We start from the raw sequence: 16659 nt of genomic DNA on the forward strand, positions 1-16659 counted from the left end.
TGATGCATGTGCATGAATGGAGCTAATGTTGGGCAGAATGAGAGGGAATAGAAGCAAAAAACAGAAGATGAGTAACTGTGGTTATTATAAGCCAAAGAGAAAGATGAAGGTCACATGGCCCCAAGTGAATGAAGTCGGGGGGCGATGGATGAATGGGGCCCAGTATTAGCAAAAAGTGGTGAATTCAAAGGCAGAGTGTGACTGAATGAAGGTACTATGGGGCAGAATGGAAACAACTAGCCATGAAATCATGAGCCAAACAGGAGTGATAAGTGGGAATGGGGTTACATTGGAAATGAGTTTAAATGAATGAGAGGCAGAGTAAGAGTCAATGGAGTCAATGAAGAGAAAATGAGGAATGGGGGTGACCAAGCACAGAATGAGTATATATGGGTAATTTGAGCTAGTGTTTGGGAGTATTACAGGGCAGAGTTCCAGGAAACGGGGGTAACAAGGGAATAGTATTTGAGAGAATAGAGGTGAAGAAGGGGCAGAGAGTGAATGAGAGAAAGAATGAGGCCCAGAGTCAATTAACAAAGCTGAAGGATGGGCCATGTGAGAATGAATGGGTGTCATTTCATGCACTGTCAAGAAGTGGAGGAGAAAGTAGAAAATGAGAGCCTGAGAGTGAATTGAGGTGAAGGAATATGATGTGAGAGAACTGAGGTAATATAAGGAGAAGGTTAAGAAATTGTGATAATATGAGGCATAGTGTGAATGAATGTAAGTGGATGAGAGACAGTATAAGTGAATGGGGCAATAAAAGAACAAGAATGGAGGTGGAAAATTAGTAGAGTGTGCATATATATGTAATGTGTCATGTGTAATACATAATGCAGGGCAGAGTGTGATTGAATGGGGGTAATGTGGGACAGATTCCAGTAAATTAGGATGGAACAATGCATAAAAGTAAAGGAGGAGCCAAGAATGGGTAAATGGAGGTAATGAGGGTCAGAAGATGAGGGCATGGTGGCCATATTGCGCAGAGCATGAGAAATCGAGGTGGTAGTAGACACAATGTAGTGAACAGAGCTGACTGCTGAGCGGAGTAGGAGGAATGGAGGCGATGAGGGGCAGAGTGAGTGGATATGGAGGTAATCAAGTGGTACAGCATGATTAATGACAGCAGAGTGTAACAGTGTTAAGGAATGTGGGGGGATGTAGGCTGATAGTGAGTCCCAGTGCCTGAGTCCTATCTGTCCTTTGTGTCACCAGTTCCTCTCTTCCTGCGTCTCTTTGTGACATCTCAGGGTTTCTCCCTGTTTTTGTCTCCTCCCATCTTTATGCATATGTCAGTATCTTTCTCTTTTCTTGTGTGTATGTCTCTAACAGAAATGGCACTGGGAAAGGTGGTGAGGTGTCTAACCCTCTGGCTTCTCTGTTCCAGAATCTATTGCATAGCCATTTGCTCATACAGCCCAGAGTTCCAGAATGCCCTTATTTCTGGACATAGCAGGGTGAGTCTGGAGCAAAGAGTTGGCCAGGAGGGCCTGTGGGTGTTATAATGAAGGGTTTTGTTACTGTGAAGGTCACCTTAGCCATGCTTATGGCTGCTATTGTGGATGCCAAGATCTATGAACGCTGTGAACTGGCACTGAAGCTGGAGAGGGCAGGCCTCAACAGCTTCAAGGGCTACACCGTTGGAGACTGTGAGACCCCAGCTGCCCCAAGTCCCACCTACACCCCGAGCTGCCCACCACATTCAGACCCAGTCCCCCCTTTGTCATTTATCACCTCCCCAGCCCAGGGCATGATCCTCTCGGTCACCCCATGACTGACTGTGATGGCTGGTTTAACTTACTCTAATGTCATTACTATCATTGCCTTCACAACAATCATCCTCATCTCCACCATCAATACCATCACTACCATCAAAGTCATCACACATACTATCACCACTGCCATCACTGATATCTCACCAGAATCACCAACATCAAAACCACCACACCAAACCAAGATCCTCACTCCCACAACTGAGATGACAATGATCACTGTCCCCTCTCCCTCATTCTACCATCCCCTATTTCCAGGACCCATGCCTACCTGATACCTATTCCTTATTTGACCCAGGGATGTGCATGGCACACTATGAGAGTGGTTTTGACACTTCCTTCGTGGACCACAATCCTGACGGCAGCAGTGAATACGGCATTTTCCAGTTGAACTCTGCCTGGTGGTGTGACAATGGGATTACACCCACCCAGAACCTCTGTCACATGGATTGTCATGGTAAGGCAGCACTGGGGACACCCTGAAGCCCTGCCTGCCCCACTGCCCAACACACCAGAATTCAAGGCTGTTAAACCATGATCTCTAGTAACAAGCAGAAAAATGACAGGGAAAGGAGCAGAGTTGCCTGGGCTGTTAAAAGACACCATCCTGTATCCTTACCAACTACATTTAGATGTTGTCCAGGTCAGGAGGGCTCAGAACTCCTATACCTCACCCAGAATGGAGGCTGCAGTTTTCTGTGACTCAGGAGATAGGAAACGTAGCTCCATGCAGAATGGAGGGGGAGATGTTCCTGATTTGTGGATGAGGTTGTTCAGGCCCCAGGGGAAGAAGCAAATATCTGGCTGTAGGAACATAAATAAGTTACCTTCATGCAGAAAGGAGAGAACTTTCCAGACAAGAGTGTGGTGTTATTGAGGACAAAATTTAATAGCAATAGTTGTTCAGGGTTGGCCAAAATGGTGCTTGAGGTCATCCAAGACAGTCCAAAATGGAGACTGAGGTTACTGAGGGCCAGACCAAATGGAGGTTGAGGCAGCCCAAGTCCTGCTACAGTAACATGTGAGGTAACCCCAACAGGATTGGCCAGCTTGAAGGTTGAGGTTGTCTAACACTGGCCACCATAGAGGTTGACGTTATCTAGGACAGGGTAACATGAATAGTAAGGCTTTTCAAGACTAGCTAAAATAAAGGTTAAGGTTCACTTTGAGTCAACATGGAAGTTGAAGTAGTCCAGGATCAGCTATAATGGAAGTTGAGGTCCTAGACTGGTTAACATGGAAGTTGGAATTATTTATAACCAGTCAAAATAGCAATTGAGGCTGTTCAGGACTGGTTAACACTGTGGTTGAGATCATTAACCTGTCAGAATGGCAGTAAAGGTCACCCTGGTTGAGCAGTTGAGAACATCTGGACCATGATGGCTGAGGTTGAATGGAACTAGTCAACATGGAGATTGAGGTCATTTGTAACTAGTCAAATGGGAGTTGAGGTTATCCAGGATCTGACAACATAGTGTTTGAAATCACCAAAACTGACCAACCTTGCAGTTTAGTAGCTTTCCAACCAGCCAAGATGGTGGTTAAGGTGATGTCAGACCAGCTGCCATTGCAGTTGAGATCATCCATAACCACACATAATTACAGCTGAAGTCATCCAGACCTGGCCAACAAGGAGTTTGAGGTCATTAGGACCAGCCAGTATGGTGGCTGAGGATATTCATAACCAGTCAATATGACAGTCAAGTTCATCCAGGATCAGTCAACATGAGTTAAGGTTCTACAGAAACAGCCAACATAGTAGTTGAGGTCATTCATAACCAGCTGACAAGTGAATCAAGGACAGTGAGAATCAGCCAATGTAGTGATTGAAGTTATTCAAGCTCCCTGGGCCCACCATACACTGTCACCCTGTCCCCAGTGCACCAGATCACTATATCCCTCTCTTCTTCCCCTCCTCCCTACCAGACCTGCTCAACCGCCATCTTCTAGATGATATCTTGTGTGCCAGGCAGGTGGTGTCCTCACAGAATGGTATGACTGCTTGGTAAGTTCATGGAGGTGTCTTGGACCCTGGGGAGCTGGGATAATGGCACTGCCACCGCACAAGCCTGTCCACTTCATCCTCCCTCCCTCTCTTCATTTCCCAGGGATTCTTGGATCCGGCACTGCTACGGGCATGATTTATCTGAATGGCTCAAGGGATGTAATATGCATGCAAAACATGACTCAAAGAAAATTAATTCATGACTCATTCCAAGAGATAGAAATTTTATTTTCTCCTTTCTTTCTTCTGTGGATTTAATAGTGCTATCTAGATTTAATAGTGCTATCTATAAACAACATAAGAGGCCTCGGATGCCCAGCTCTTCATTTTCCCAATGGAGGTGTCCCCATTTAATCACTTCCTCCAGATCACTTGAGGTGAAGGTAATAGCATAGCTTCTCCTGGGTTCAAATACCATCTTTACCACTTACTAGCTGTGTTGCCTTGCGCAAGGCATTTAATTTCTCTGTGCCTCAGTTTCCTCATGTGCAAAATGAGGATGATAATGGTAGTAACTATTTCATGGGATTATTGGGAGCATTAAGTGAATTAATGTTTGTAAAGCTCATAAAGTGCTTCGTACACAAGGCAGTTACAGGTCTGGAGATAGAAGGGTGGCATGAGGGGCTATGAAAAGTGGCTTCCCTTAAAAAAGCATCATCAGGTGCCTCGTTAGTGCAGTAGGTAGCGCGTCAGTCTCATAAAAAAGCATCACCCGGGGGCGCCTGGGTGGCTCGGTCAGTTGAGCATCCAACTTTGGCTCAGGTCATGATCTCACGGTCCGTGAGTTCGAGCCCCTCGTCAGGCTCTGTGCTGACGGCTCAGAGCCTGGAGCCTGTTTCCGATTCTGTGTCTCCCTCTCTCTCTGCCCCTCCCCTGTTCATGCTCTGTCTCTCTCTGTCTCAAAAATAAATAAACGTTAAAAACAAAAACAAAAACAAAAACACATCACCCGGGGCACTTGGATGGCTCAGTCAGTTAAGTGTCCAACTCTTGATTTCAGCCCAGATCATGATCTCACAGTAGTGGGATTGAACTCCCACATCAGGCTCCGTGCTGGGTGTGGAGCCTGCTTAAGATTCTCTCTCTCTCTCTCTCTCTCTCTCTCTCCCTCCCTCTACTCCTCCCCCACTTGCTCTCGCTCACTCTCTCTCTCTCTCTCAAAAAAGCATCACTCTCACTCGAAGTCACTACAGGGTCTTCAATTAAGGTAGATACAACTTCTCCAGGGAAAATAAGATTGGTTCCATTTTACATGGGAAGATCAGTGGGAATCAGTTGAAAGTATTCATACTGTCCTGCATCTTCCCATTCTACACTCAGCCCCCTACTCCCTCTTTGACCATAAGTACCCTAAATTTCAAATGATAGACTGGGAGTTTAGGCCAGGAATTCAATGGATGCCCAAAGTAATAATTTCTTTTGACAGAATGCCTGGATTTTGGTCTGTGTCTTGGGCGGAGAATTTTAGGAATTTAAACTTGCCATTCTTTCTCTTTGTACCAGCCCCATAAGAAGCAGCCACTCCTGGTCAGGGAGCGGGGGGTGGGGGGAAGCAGTCCCTTATGTCTTTTGTACTCTTTGGCTGGGGGTGGATACTCAGCTACCCAAAGCCTTGTTTTCAGTGTTTACTTTATCCAAGGTAAGCAGATGATCATTAAAGCAGATATCCACCAATGTAAGAATGACCAAGCCCCCTTCCTTAATGCCAACTTGATTTCCCCTGCCTTTGGCCCCAATCAGATGACCAAATTTCGCATTTCCCTGGGGATCCATCCATAAAAGGTGCCGTCACGCTGGGTACCAATTTTTGTATTCATTAAAAGCAGCAGAAATAAACTCTGGTAGACTTAAGTAAAAAGCAGATCTCCTAAAAGCGTATCAGGTAGTTCCATAGTATTTCTGGAAAGACTGAATGCATGACCAAGCCCAGAATGGGGCAGGGGGGGAGGAGGTCCACACATAGAAATAAAGCCAGAATCTTGACTGTAGAACAGGCTGGAACAGAAATACTGGCATTATCAACTGTTACTACTTCTGGAACCTGGATTTGATGCCCTAGTGTTGTTTTCTTTACATTATTCTGATTATGCATCCTTTCTAATAACTTATAACATTTATAGTATATTTATAATCACTGTTTCTTTAGTGGTTATCTTTAAATCTGTAACTTTGGTTACAGATATCACTTGGTAAACCCTTTTTTTCTTGTGGATGGCACTTATTCCCTATCATAGGAGTCGTCAAAATAGCTATTCTTAATAGATTTTATAGGGGTGCCTGGGGCTCAGTCTGACTTCATCTCAGGTCATGATATCATGGTTCATGGGTTCAAGCCACGCATTGGGCTCTGTGCTGAGAGCTCAGAGCCTGGATCCTGCTTCAGATTATGTATCTCCTTCTCTCTCTGTCCCTTCCCCATTTTCATGCTCTCTCTCAAAAATAAACATTCAAAAAATTTTTTAAATAGATTTTATTTTTTTTTTCTATGAGAGTTTGGTATTAAATTTGGAATATTTCCCTCATATCAGTCTCAGGGCACTATGTTTATTGAAATTAACTAAATTGGGTTCCTCTTGATATCTGTGCCCAAATTTACAGTGAGGTTTGGCTTCCAGCTGAAGCCTCTCATATATTCAAGGCCCTGTAAACTTAAAAGACCTCTCTGATGTAAAGTAGTCATTCAACATACACCCATGATAGCAAGTACAGAGGGCAAATTTTTTGCATCAAGATCTTGGCTCATGCTATTCCTTCCTCCTAGAATATTCTTACCCCTAGTATGGCTGGCACCTCATTTTCAGATCTAAACTCAAATGTCACCTCCTCAGAAAGACCTTCCCTGACCATCTTAGCTAAATCAGGATCCCCTCCCAACCTGCCTTTTTCTTTTCATTTGACTTTATGAAGGATTTCCCATGTTCAGTTCTGTCCCAAAGTTTCTCTTCTTTCTGAGATCTTTAATCCATGATGACCTTTAACCTCTAGAAGAAAGTTTTTCTCCTATTCAAGAGGAGTCAGAGGGTTTCTCTCCTCTGTGGGTTCTCTGGTGTACAGTGAGTTTTGACTTCTCTCTGAGGGCTCTCTGAAACTTATCACACGTATAGGGTTTCTCTCCTGTATGAATTCTTTGATGTATAATAAAATATGATTTCTGGGAGAAAGCTTTCTCACATACATTACACTCATAGGGCTTCTCTCCTATGTGAATAATGAGATGTGATTTCTGTAAGAATACTTTATCACATTCATTGAATTCATAAGATTTCTCAAATTTCTCTCCTATATGAGCTCTCTGATGCAATGTGAGATAGGACTTCCAGGAGAGGACTTTTCCACATATAGTACATCCATCAGTTTTTTTTCTCCTGCATGGATTCTTTGACGTACACTAAGACTCATCTTAAGGGTGAAGGCTCTTCCACAGTCTGAACACACATAAAGTTTCTCTCCTGTATGAATTATTTGATGTCTACACAGTGTTGATTTGTCTCTGAAGGCTTTGCCACATTCACTACATTCATATGGTTTCTCTCCAGTGTGTGTTCTCTTATGTCCACTGAGGTGTGCCTTTTGATTGAAGGTTTTCCCACATTCAGAACATTCATAGGGTTTCTGTCCTGTGTGAGTTTTCTGATGTATGATGAGTTTTGCCTTTTCTAGGAAGGTTTTGCCACACTCCTTACATTCATAAGATTTCTCTCCAGCATGAATTCTTTGATGTCTATGCAGTGTTGATTTCTCTCTGAAGGACTTGCCACATTACCTTCAAAAGGTTTGTCTCCTGAATGCGTTCTCTGATGTACATGGAGAAGTGCCTTCCTTTTTTAAATTTTTTTTAATGTTTATTTATTTTTGAGAGATAGTGTGTGTGTGAGTGTGTGTGTGTGTGCGCACGCACGGGGAAGGAGAGAGAGAGGAGACAGAGAATCCCGAGCAGGCTTCACGCTGTCAGCACAAAGCCAAACACAGGACTCAAACCCATGAACTGTGAGATCATGACCTGAGCTGAAGTCGGACGCTCAACAGACTGAGCCACCTAGGTGCCCCACAGAGATGTGCATTCTTGGTGAAGGTTTTTATGCCTTCTTTACATTCATAGGGTATCTCTCCTGCATGTGTGATCTGATGAAGCAATAAAGAGTGAATTCTTGCTGAGAGTTTTTCTACATTCAGGAAATTCATAGGTTTTCTCACCAACTTGTGTTACATTATGCTGAACAAAGGCTGGGTTATGATTAGACCTTTCCCACCCACATTATAGTCAGGGGGTTTCATTCCATTATTTTTTCTCATGCCTGCCATGAATTAATAATTTCCCACATCCATTACATTCATAATATCTCTGTGTTGCAAAGCCTCTATTGTGACTGATTAAGCCTAAATTATCTTTAAAACTTTTCCCATAGGAGATACATGTGCATATATATATATGTACATATATATATATGTATATATATATAATTTCATGACCTCGCTCCTTAGTCACCTTTTTCTCTTTAATGGCTATAGCTTGCCTCAGGTGTCTGCTCCAGTTTTTCTGGTGCCTCTTCAGCTGGTCAACATGCCCGACTTCTAGAAAGAAGAATAAACCATACCCTGTAAATATACCTTTTTTTTAGAAGGATAACTCTGATAAGGTTGACTTGTTTTCTTTTAGGTACAGATACCAGGCAGAAAGAAATTCCAAATACATGTTTCCTATACTCTGAGCTTGAGGGAAAGAAGGCACACATTGCTCTAACAGAAATTGGAACAAGAAAGGAACAATAAATATAAGTGACTCTGTTTAAGAAAAATGCCTTCAAATTGAGGAAAGACTGTGAAAATAGGTTTAGAGAGCCATAAATAAGAAAAGGGATTTTGAAAAGGAGCAGATCCAGGAGTTTGAGGGAGGGGACTCAAATAGAATGGGAAGAATCTTTCAGGAAGGCTGAAAGCAATGAATGTGACCAAGAGAATGAGCAGAAGTACAAGGCAGATTGTAGTCTGGTTCCTCACCACTTCATTCCAAGATTACCATGAAACAGCAACCCACAAGACTAACGATTTGGAGTTAACAGAAAAAGTTCATATGCTTAAGGAAGATATTTCCCAGCTTTTAAAGATGTCTATCCCTCACTGACCCACTGGGGTCTTACTCATCATCTCCATCTGTCCCTTTCTTATTTATCTGTATAACTCAAGCTTGGAATTTCTCTCTTTATGATCCAGAGTCCTCCCTTCTCCAAACAGGTAATCACATCTGGTTTGGTAACAGGATACCCTGCTATGGAAATGATATATGATTTGGGCACACCCATGTGGGCTTCAGGGCCTCAGAGTAATTAAGAAGTACCTGTTGATAAGCATAAATTTCACATGAGAGATGAAAATACACTCTGTTCAGTATAAGAGGGATTAGGAATCTTTAATCCCTGGAACTTGAGGTCAAAGTATTGAAACACTTCAGAGATGTAATGTTATCCTATTTGGTACACTGTAAATTACTCAGGGAAGCCATTCTCACACACAGTGACCACATGACTATAGTTCTATGGCATCACATCTCTGTAAAGTGTCCACTGAGAGGAGTCCAGATGATTCCACTCCTCCTGCGTGAAGTCCACAGCCACATCCTCAAATGACACCAATCCCTGGAGTTGCATACTTCTGTTCAATAAGTTTGATAGAAATTTAAATGATAATATATTTTAAGATAAAAGGAATATTCTTCAGAGAGAGGCTACTGTTTAATAATTTCAAAAAAGTATTCTCTGAGATGTTTGCAATACCTATCGCTAGTGAAGGGCTTTTATATTCTAGAAACCATAAAGAACTCCTACAAATCAAGATGATAAATACAAGCAATCCAATAGAAAAACCAGGAAAAGGGGCGCCTGGGTGGCGCAGTCGGTTAAGCGTCCGACTTCAGCCAGGTCACGATCTCGCGGTCCGTGAGTTCGAGCCCCGCGTCAGGCTCTGGGCTGATGGCTCGGAGCCTGGAGCCTGTTTCCGATTCTGTGTCTCCCTCTCTCTCTGCCCCTCCCCTGTTCATGCTCTGTCTCTCTCTGTCCCAAAAATAAATTAAAAAACGTTGAAAAAAAATTTTTTTAAAAAAAAGAAAAACCAGAAAAATATGTGAACAAATACTTCACAAAAGATGATGTCCAATTGGCCAATAAATATATGAAAAGGTGCTCAACAGCTTTAGTCATCAGGGAAATGCAAATTTAAACCACAATGAAAAAGTTAGAGAGGGAGAGAGCCAAACCATAAGAGACTCTTAAAAACTGAGAATAAACTGAGGGTTGATGGGGGGTGGGAGGGAGGGAAGGGAGGGTGATGGGCATTGAGGAGGGCACCTGTTGGGATGAGCACTGGGTGTTGTATGGAAACCAATTTGACAATAAGTTTCATATTTTATTTTTTTTTTAATTTTTTTTTAACGTTTATTTTTGAGACAGAGAGAGACAGAGCGTGAACGGGGAAGGGTCACAGAGAGAGGGAGACACAGAATCTGAAACAGGCTCCAGGCTCTGAGCTGTCAGCACAGAGCCCGATGCGGGGCTCGAACCCACGGACCGTGAGATCATGACCTGAGCCGAAGTCGGACGCTTAACCGACCGAGCCACCCAGGCGCCCCATAAGTTTCATATTTTTAAAAAAACACAATGAGATACAACTGTATGCCAAGAGAATGGCTAAAATTAAGACCAAAAACCCAAATGTTGGCAAGGGTGTGGAGCAGCCAGACTCTCATATATTGCTGGTGACAGTAAAATGTAAAGTAGTATAGCCACCTTGGAAAACATTTTAGCTGAATCTACTAATGCTGAACATACATCTAACCTGGGACCCAGCAATCCCACTCCTAGGTATATATCCAATGGAAATGAACACATATCAAGACATGTACCAGAATATCCATACAAGTATTATTTGAAATAGCCAAAATGGATAATCAGCTGTAGAATGGGTAAACTGTGATATATGTATACCATAGAACATAGTACACAGTAATGGAAAGAACAAACTAATGGTACATAAAATAACAAGGATGAATCTCAAAAACATTATGATAAGTGAAAAAAGCCAGACACAAAAGAATAAATGTATGGTTCCATCTATATGACATTCAAGAACAGGCAAAAATAATCTATGATTATAGCTATCAGAAAGAGGTTACCCATGAGTCAGGGGTTAGTGATTGGAAGTGGCATGAAGGAGGCTTCTGAGCGGCTTCTCACTTTCTGTTTTCTTAACATTTATTTATTTTTGAGACAGAGAAAGATAGAGCATGAACGGGGGAGGGCCAGAGAGAGAGGGAGACACAGAATCTGAAATAGGCTCCAGGCTCTGAGCTGTCAGCACAAGCCCGACGCGGGGCTCGAACTCACGGACCGCGAGATCATGACCTGAGCCCAAGTCAGCCGCTTAACCGACTGAGCCACCCAGGCGCCCCTCTGTTTTCTTGATTCAGGTACTGGTTACACAAGTATTTCCAATTTGCAGTTCATGAAACTATACACATTATACACTTTTCTCTGTATGCTATGCGTCAATAAAATGTCTACCAATGTCTACTTCCAAAATTTTTATCTAATATTTCCACAAAAGTTTTAAAAATAGTAAGACAAAGATTTAAGAAACATGCAACTCTTGATCTCGGGGTTGTGGGTTCAAGCCTCATCTTGGGGCTTAAAATTTTTTTAATTAAAAAAATAAACCACAGGAAAAAGACCAATGTATGTAAAAGAACAATTCACAAAAAAAGGAAAGAATATGAAAAGCTGCTCCACCTCACTGCTAACTAAATAAGCACAAACAAAAGAGATATCTTCAACTAGCAAATGGCAAGGATTAAAAACATGACAAAAGGATTAGAAAGAGTATTTTCATTCAGAGATAGAGCTAGAGTATTATGGTAAATGAAATAAGTCAGTGAGTCAAAGACAAATACCATATGATCTCACTCATATGGAGAATTTAAGAAACAAAACAAAAGAAAAAGGAAAAAAGAGAGCCAAACCAAAAAACAGACTCTTAACTATAGAGAACAAACTGATGATCACCACAGGGAGGTGGACAGGGCAATGGGAGAAATAGGGGATGGGAATTAAAGAGTACACTTCTCGTGGTGAAAAAAAGAAAACAGAATAAAATAAAATAAAATAAAATGGAAAAAATAAAATAAAATGAAAAAAATTAAAAATAAATAAAAGTATTGAAAGCAAAATATAATGAAGAAAACAAAAAATAAATAAAAAATAAAATGTCTCTTTCCTCCAAAAATAAATAACATAGAATAAAATAAAAACATGACAATAGGATTAGAAAGGGTATTTTTATTCATTATTAGTGGGAGTATAAACTTGCACTAACTTTTCCAAAGGCAATTTGGCAATGTCTTTGAAAGTTCAAATATATGCCCACCTTTTGAACCAAAAATTCTAGAAATGCTCATCACAGTATAAAAAGACAGGACAAGAAAGGTTACTGCCATGCCATGCATCGTGGCACATACATACAAGGGAAAAACATGCAGCTGTCAAAAACATCTGTCTTGATAGTGAAATATCTTCTATCAACAAGTATTCATGGAGCAAGGACTATCCCAGCTAAGCAGGTAACCAGCTCTGCAACCCCATGCCACTTGCTTATCCACTCTGGGACTCAGTTTCCTCATCAGATGTGGATAATAAAGGTACCCACTTCTTAGGGTGGCTGTGAGGATTAAGGTGGTCATGTGTATAAAGTACTTGGTAGAGTGCCAGTGCAATGCAAGTTCTTTACGTGTTAGCTCCTGTTACTACCACTAATATTATCATCCTCCTCCTCATCTGTAGTATCATGACCATTACTCCTACTACCTTCACCAATATTATTATGTAAAGGAAAGACAGGGAGTTGCAAACAGTTTGTATATCATGAGCAAATCTTAGCAAAGCAAGGTTTATATCAACTATATATTTTCATGTGTATGTAAATATAAAGAACAAGGGACAGAGAGAGGTGTATAGATGGAAATTAAATTCACCATAGAATTGGTTATCTGGAATGAGTGATGATAGGAAATCTTGAGATATTTTGCTTGTACATTCCTAAAAGAGTTTGAATTTTTGGTGCCACTTCTTTGGTAGCGAGAGGAAAAAAGACAAAACAATATAGACATTTGTTTAAAAGGGCAAAAGGTAAAGAACTGAATATAGTCAGGGACATCATGAATTCTCAGCCTGAAAAGGAAAAGGGCAGACCTTTGGATTGCTCAGGCTGTACTGAAATCCCAGATGAGGAAAAAATATATATTGGAGGGGAGGTGGGCTGGGGGGGGGGTGGCGGATGGGTGAAATAGAGAAAGGGGATTAAGAGATACAAACACCCAGTTATAAAATAAAGAAGTCAAGGAGATGAAAAGTACACCATAGCTAATATAGTCAATAATATTGTAATAACGTTGTTTGGGGACAGATGGTGACCACACTCACTTTGGTGAGCGTTGCGTAATGTATAGAATTGTCAAATCACTAGGTTGTACATCTGAAACTAATATAACATTGTATGTTAAATTATACTTCAATTAAAAAAAATTGGAAAATAATTTGAAGAGCATGGGGTTTATTGGTTCTTTCCTGACCATCAAGGTTTTATCCCTGTATTGAGCCAGAACATAAGACAGCTGCTTGTGCTGACATGGCTTTGGTTTCCTGAAGAGTCGTATCCCCTTAGTTCTGCCCCGTCAGGACACCTTTGGCTGATATGAAGACATATTTTAAGTCACATTTATATTTTAAGTCGTATCCCTGCAGTTATCACAAGATTACTGATGAGGACATGGCTGACCCATTAGATAAATATCTTGAAACTTCAACATCAGAAATCTCTGCTGCTGAGGAAGTGGCTTACTTTTGTTCTATGGGTAACATAAATAAAACAAGTGAGTGTTTCTCCCCTTTATGTCATGGCTTCCAGGAAGCTCAGAAAAATAACTGTAGCTCCACATAATTATGTAGGATACTATGACCTACATATACACATTTCAACCTTGCTTTGGTATTGCTCTTCTTCTCTAATCCTAACTTTCTATGTGTTTATACATGTACATTTTATGGTATAAATAATAGTGTCAAACCAATATATAAAGCTTATTCTGTGTGTACCAGGCATTGTTCTAAACACTTAATATTAACTCAATTGATCTTCACAACAACCATAAAGGCATAGGTATCATCATCACCATCATCACCATCACCATCATCATCATCATCATCATTTTTACAGATGGGGAAACTGGGGCCTGGAGAAGTTAGAGAATGCCTAAGCTCACAAAGCTATTATGAGCATTTTGGCCCCAGAGCTGTTAACTGCTACACATTACTGCTTCTTTGCTTCTAAGTGTTTTAACATAGATCTGGAAGAGAGGAGCAAATAACAATCTACCTGGAAATTAGCCATGTCTGACTTGTGGAGACAGGGCAGTGACCTAAAAAAGCAAAGCTGTTGAGAGAGGGGCGAAGAAAAGAGAAGAGTTTGCAATGACATGGAAAACCCAAATGGACAGTTCACCAAATCATCAGGCTAGCAATCCATAAATGCCAACTGGTTAAATGACCATGTTGTAGCCAAGAAAAATGGGAAAGAACATTTGTTTACCCCCAACAGAGCCCCATCATTCAACAACAATGCTTTATCACTGACTTCACGGACTTCCCAACACTCACCCTCACCCATCCCTCACTCTAGACACCACCCTATCACCCCAAATACGACCATTATTCTCCCCACGGACCGCATCACTCACCTCTCAGATCCCACCATCACTGACTCCAGAGACCTCCCATCACACCCTACAGACCTTATCTCTCACTCCACAGACCCAGTCCTTGACTTCTACAGACCCCATCACTCAGCTTAGAGTCCCCCCATCACATACCCCCAGGTACTGTCATTAACCATCTCAGAGCCCCCCTCCAAGTACTCACCCAGCAAATTTGCTTCTTTACAAAATCCACACTCGAACATGTCGCTCTGCCCACAGACCACCAGCTCTGTCTCACTTCTGCTCCAAGTGAACCCTCTGCCTTCCTTCATCCCCTACTCTCATGTTTCCACCAGGACGCTTATTCTGGCGAGGTCCACCTGGAGTTCCCAAATCAGTCACAACTTCCTCCGACAACCACTTTCTTGATCCTTTACCCCTACCGTCGGTACAGTTCGTCACCATTCCTCCTCACGCGCAGTTGCCCTCCCTGAAGCCATCCCAGTAACCAGTAGCATCGCTGTGCGTGTGGTTCTGTAACTGCCACGACCGTATTGGGGGGCCAGAGAAATGGCCGCGCCAATAAACCGGTTTGTACGGGAGGAGACATCTTTCAAAGGTTCCCATTCCGTACAGCGGAGAAATGTGCCTCTTAAAGTTTAGAAGAGATGGGACTTCGGGAGGACTTTGAAAACCTGCGATGAGTAGGGCCCTTTGCCAAAGGCTAGTAATGGGCGAGTTATGCGCGTGATTGGGGGTTTGATACGAACTGATATAAACAAACGTAGAGCTGAGGACAAGACCACCCCCTCTGTGGAGTTGTGGATGGGGGGACCGGGAATAGAACAAATATCCCTGAGAACTATTAGTGGGAAGAAAGGAGGCAAACTAGGAATGATACCTTCCTCTACAGATCAGTAATACTGGTTAGATGGGGATAAAGTGTAGGGATCTTAGTCCTCCAAGAAGGTAACACTGGGGAGACGGGTGGGGCGATCCTGGGGAGTACAGTCCTTGTGATAGATACTATTGGGCTATCTGTCCTCTGTGGGAGACACCACTAGCGCAGATAGGGGAAAGTCGGGGTGGTACAATTCGGCCCTCAGAGAAACAGATGTGTGAAGAAAATGGCAAAGGTAAACATAAGTACAAGGAGAGCCTGAGACAAAAGCTTGGGGAGACTGGGGCGACATGGAGGCCCTAAACAGAAACTAGATAAGAAACCGAAACTGATGGTGATCCGCCAGGCCCACATTCCATCCACCTTCTTAGGAATCTGCCCCAGAAAGTTGTGGGACGGTTGGTCCTTCCAGTTGCCAGGGTCAGAGTCCTACACCACAAGGTTCCAGGCCAATAGGCCTCAGTAATCTGGAGGAACAAATGGGATACAGTGGTCAGGTTCTGGACCTTAAGAACTCTACCCTATTAATCACACCCTACCACCTAGTCCTGTCAAAGGCAAAATGCACTAGATAATTAAGGAGACGATTTTTTTTTTCAGGCTATTGCAATAGGGAAAACTCATTAATGAGGAACATCTCAAAGGCAAGGAAAGGGACCTGGGGTTTTATAGAGTGTTAAATAACAAAATTTAACCAAGTGAATTTGAAAATCTGATTGGTTTTATTAAACGGTTCATGAATTTACATTCCCAATATGTAAGGAATTGCACCTGAGATTGCACACCTAGCTTGGTTCTTCCCCAATGTCTCCTCTTGAAGCTGTACCTGATTTTATTACCAGCTTTCATTCAAACCCAGTGAGGAATAAGATAATAAGATAATAAGCAGAAGCTTATGTTTCTTGGGCAGGAATTGCTTGATCCTGAAAGTCTTGTGAGAAGACATGGTGAAGAACAAACCCAATCACACACACCACAATGCCAGAGAAAGGGAGAGATAATTAGCAACTTTTTTATTGTGGTAAAATACATATAACATGAAATTTATTACTTTAACCATTTTAAAGTGTACAATTCAGTGGTAAAATACATATAACATGAAATTTATTGTTTTAACCATTTTAAAGTGTACAATTCAGTGTCATCTAGTACATTCACAATGGTGTGCAACCATTAACACTGTCTAGTTGCAGACTATCTTCATCACCCCAAAACAAAACTCTACTCATAAAGCAGTCATTCT

At 41.9% G+C, this 16659-nt stretch overlaps 1 protein-coding gene and 1 pseudogene across 1 annotated transcript; one reads left to right on the forward strand and one right to left on the reverse strand.

Annotated features, from left to right (window-relative positions):
- The first annotated feature begins 1463 nt into the window (after positions 1 to 1463).
- Positions 1464 to 3984, forward strand: LOC125932363 (sperm acrosome-associated protein 5-like). Its single transcript, XM_049644887.1, has 4 exons — positions 1464 to 1649; positions 2071 to 2229; positions 3699 to 3777; positions 3881 to 3984. Exons 1-4 carry the CDS (start codon positions 1505 to 1507, stop codon positions 3978 to 3980), a joined length of 483 nt encoding a protein of 160 aa, XP_049500844.1. The 5' UTR covers positions 1464 to 1504; the 3' UTR covers positions 3981 to 3984.
- Positions 3985 to 15875: 11891 nt separating this feature from the next.
- LOC125931280 (putative 60S ribosomal protein L39-like 5) lies at positions 15876 to 16362 on the reverse strand (annotated as a pseudogene).
- Positions 16363 to 16659: the final 297 nt, after the last annotated feature.

Source organism: Panthera uncia, chromosome X, assembly GCF_023721935.1.
Source record: "Panthera uncia isolate 11264 chromosome X, Puncia_PCG_1.0, whole genome shotgun sequence".
Lineage (NCBI taxonomy): Eukaryota > Metazoa > Chordata > Mammalia > Carnivora > Felidae > Panthera > Panthera uncia.

What these genes read in the sequence shown, in the direction of transcription:
- LOC125932363 (XM_049644887.1), top strand. Translation starts at nt 1,505, where the DNA reads ATGAAGGGTTTTGTTACTGTGAAGGTCACCTTAGCCATGCTTATGGCT. An exon ending in GGGCTACACCGTTGGAGACT is followed by an intron (nt 1,650 to 2,070) that starts GTGAGACCCCAG and finishes TATTTGACCCAG; the next exon opens with GGATGTGCATGGCACACTAT. An exon ending in CTGTCACATGGATTGTCATG is followed by an intron (nt 2,230 to 3,698) that starts GTAAGGCAGCAC and finishes CCTCCCTACCAG; the next exon opens with ACCTGCTCAACCGCCATCTT.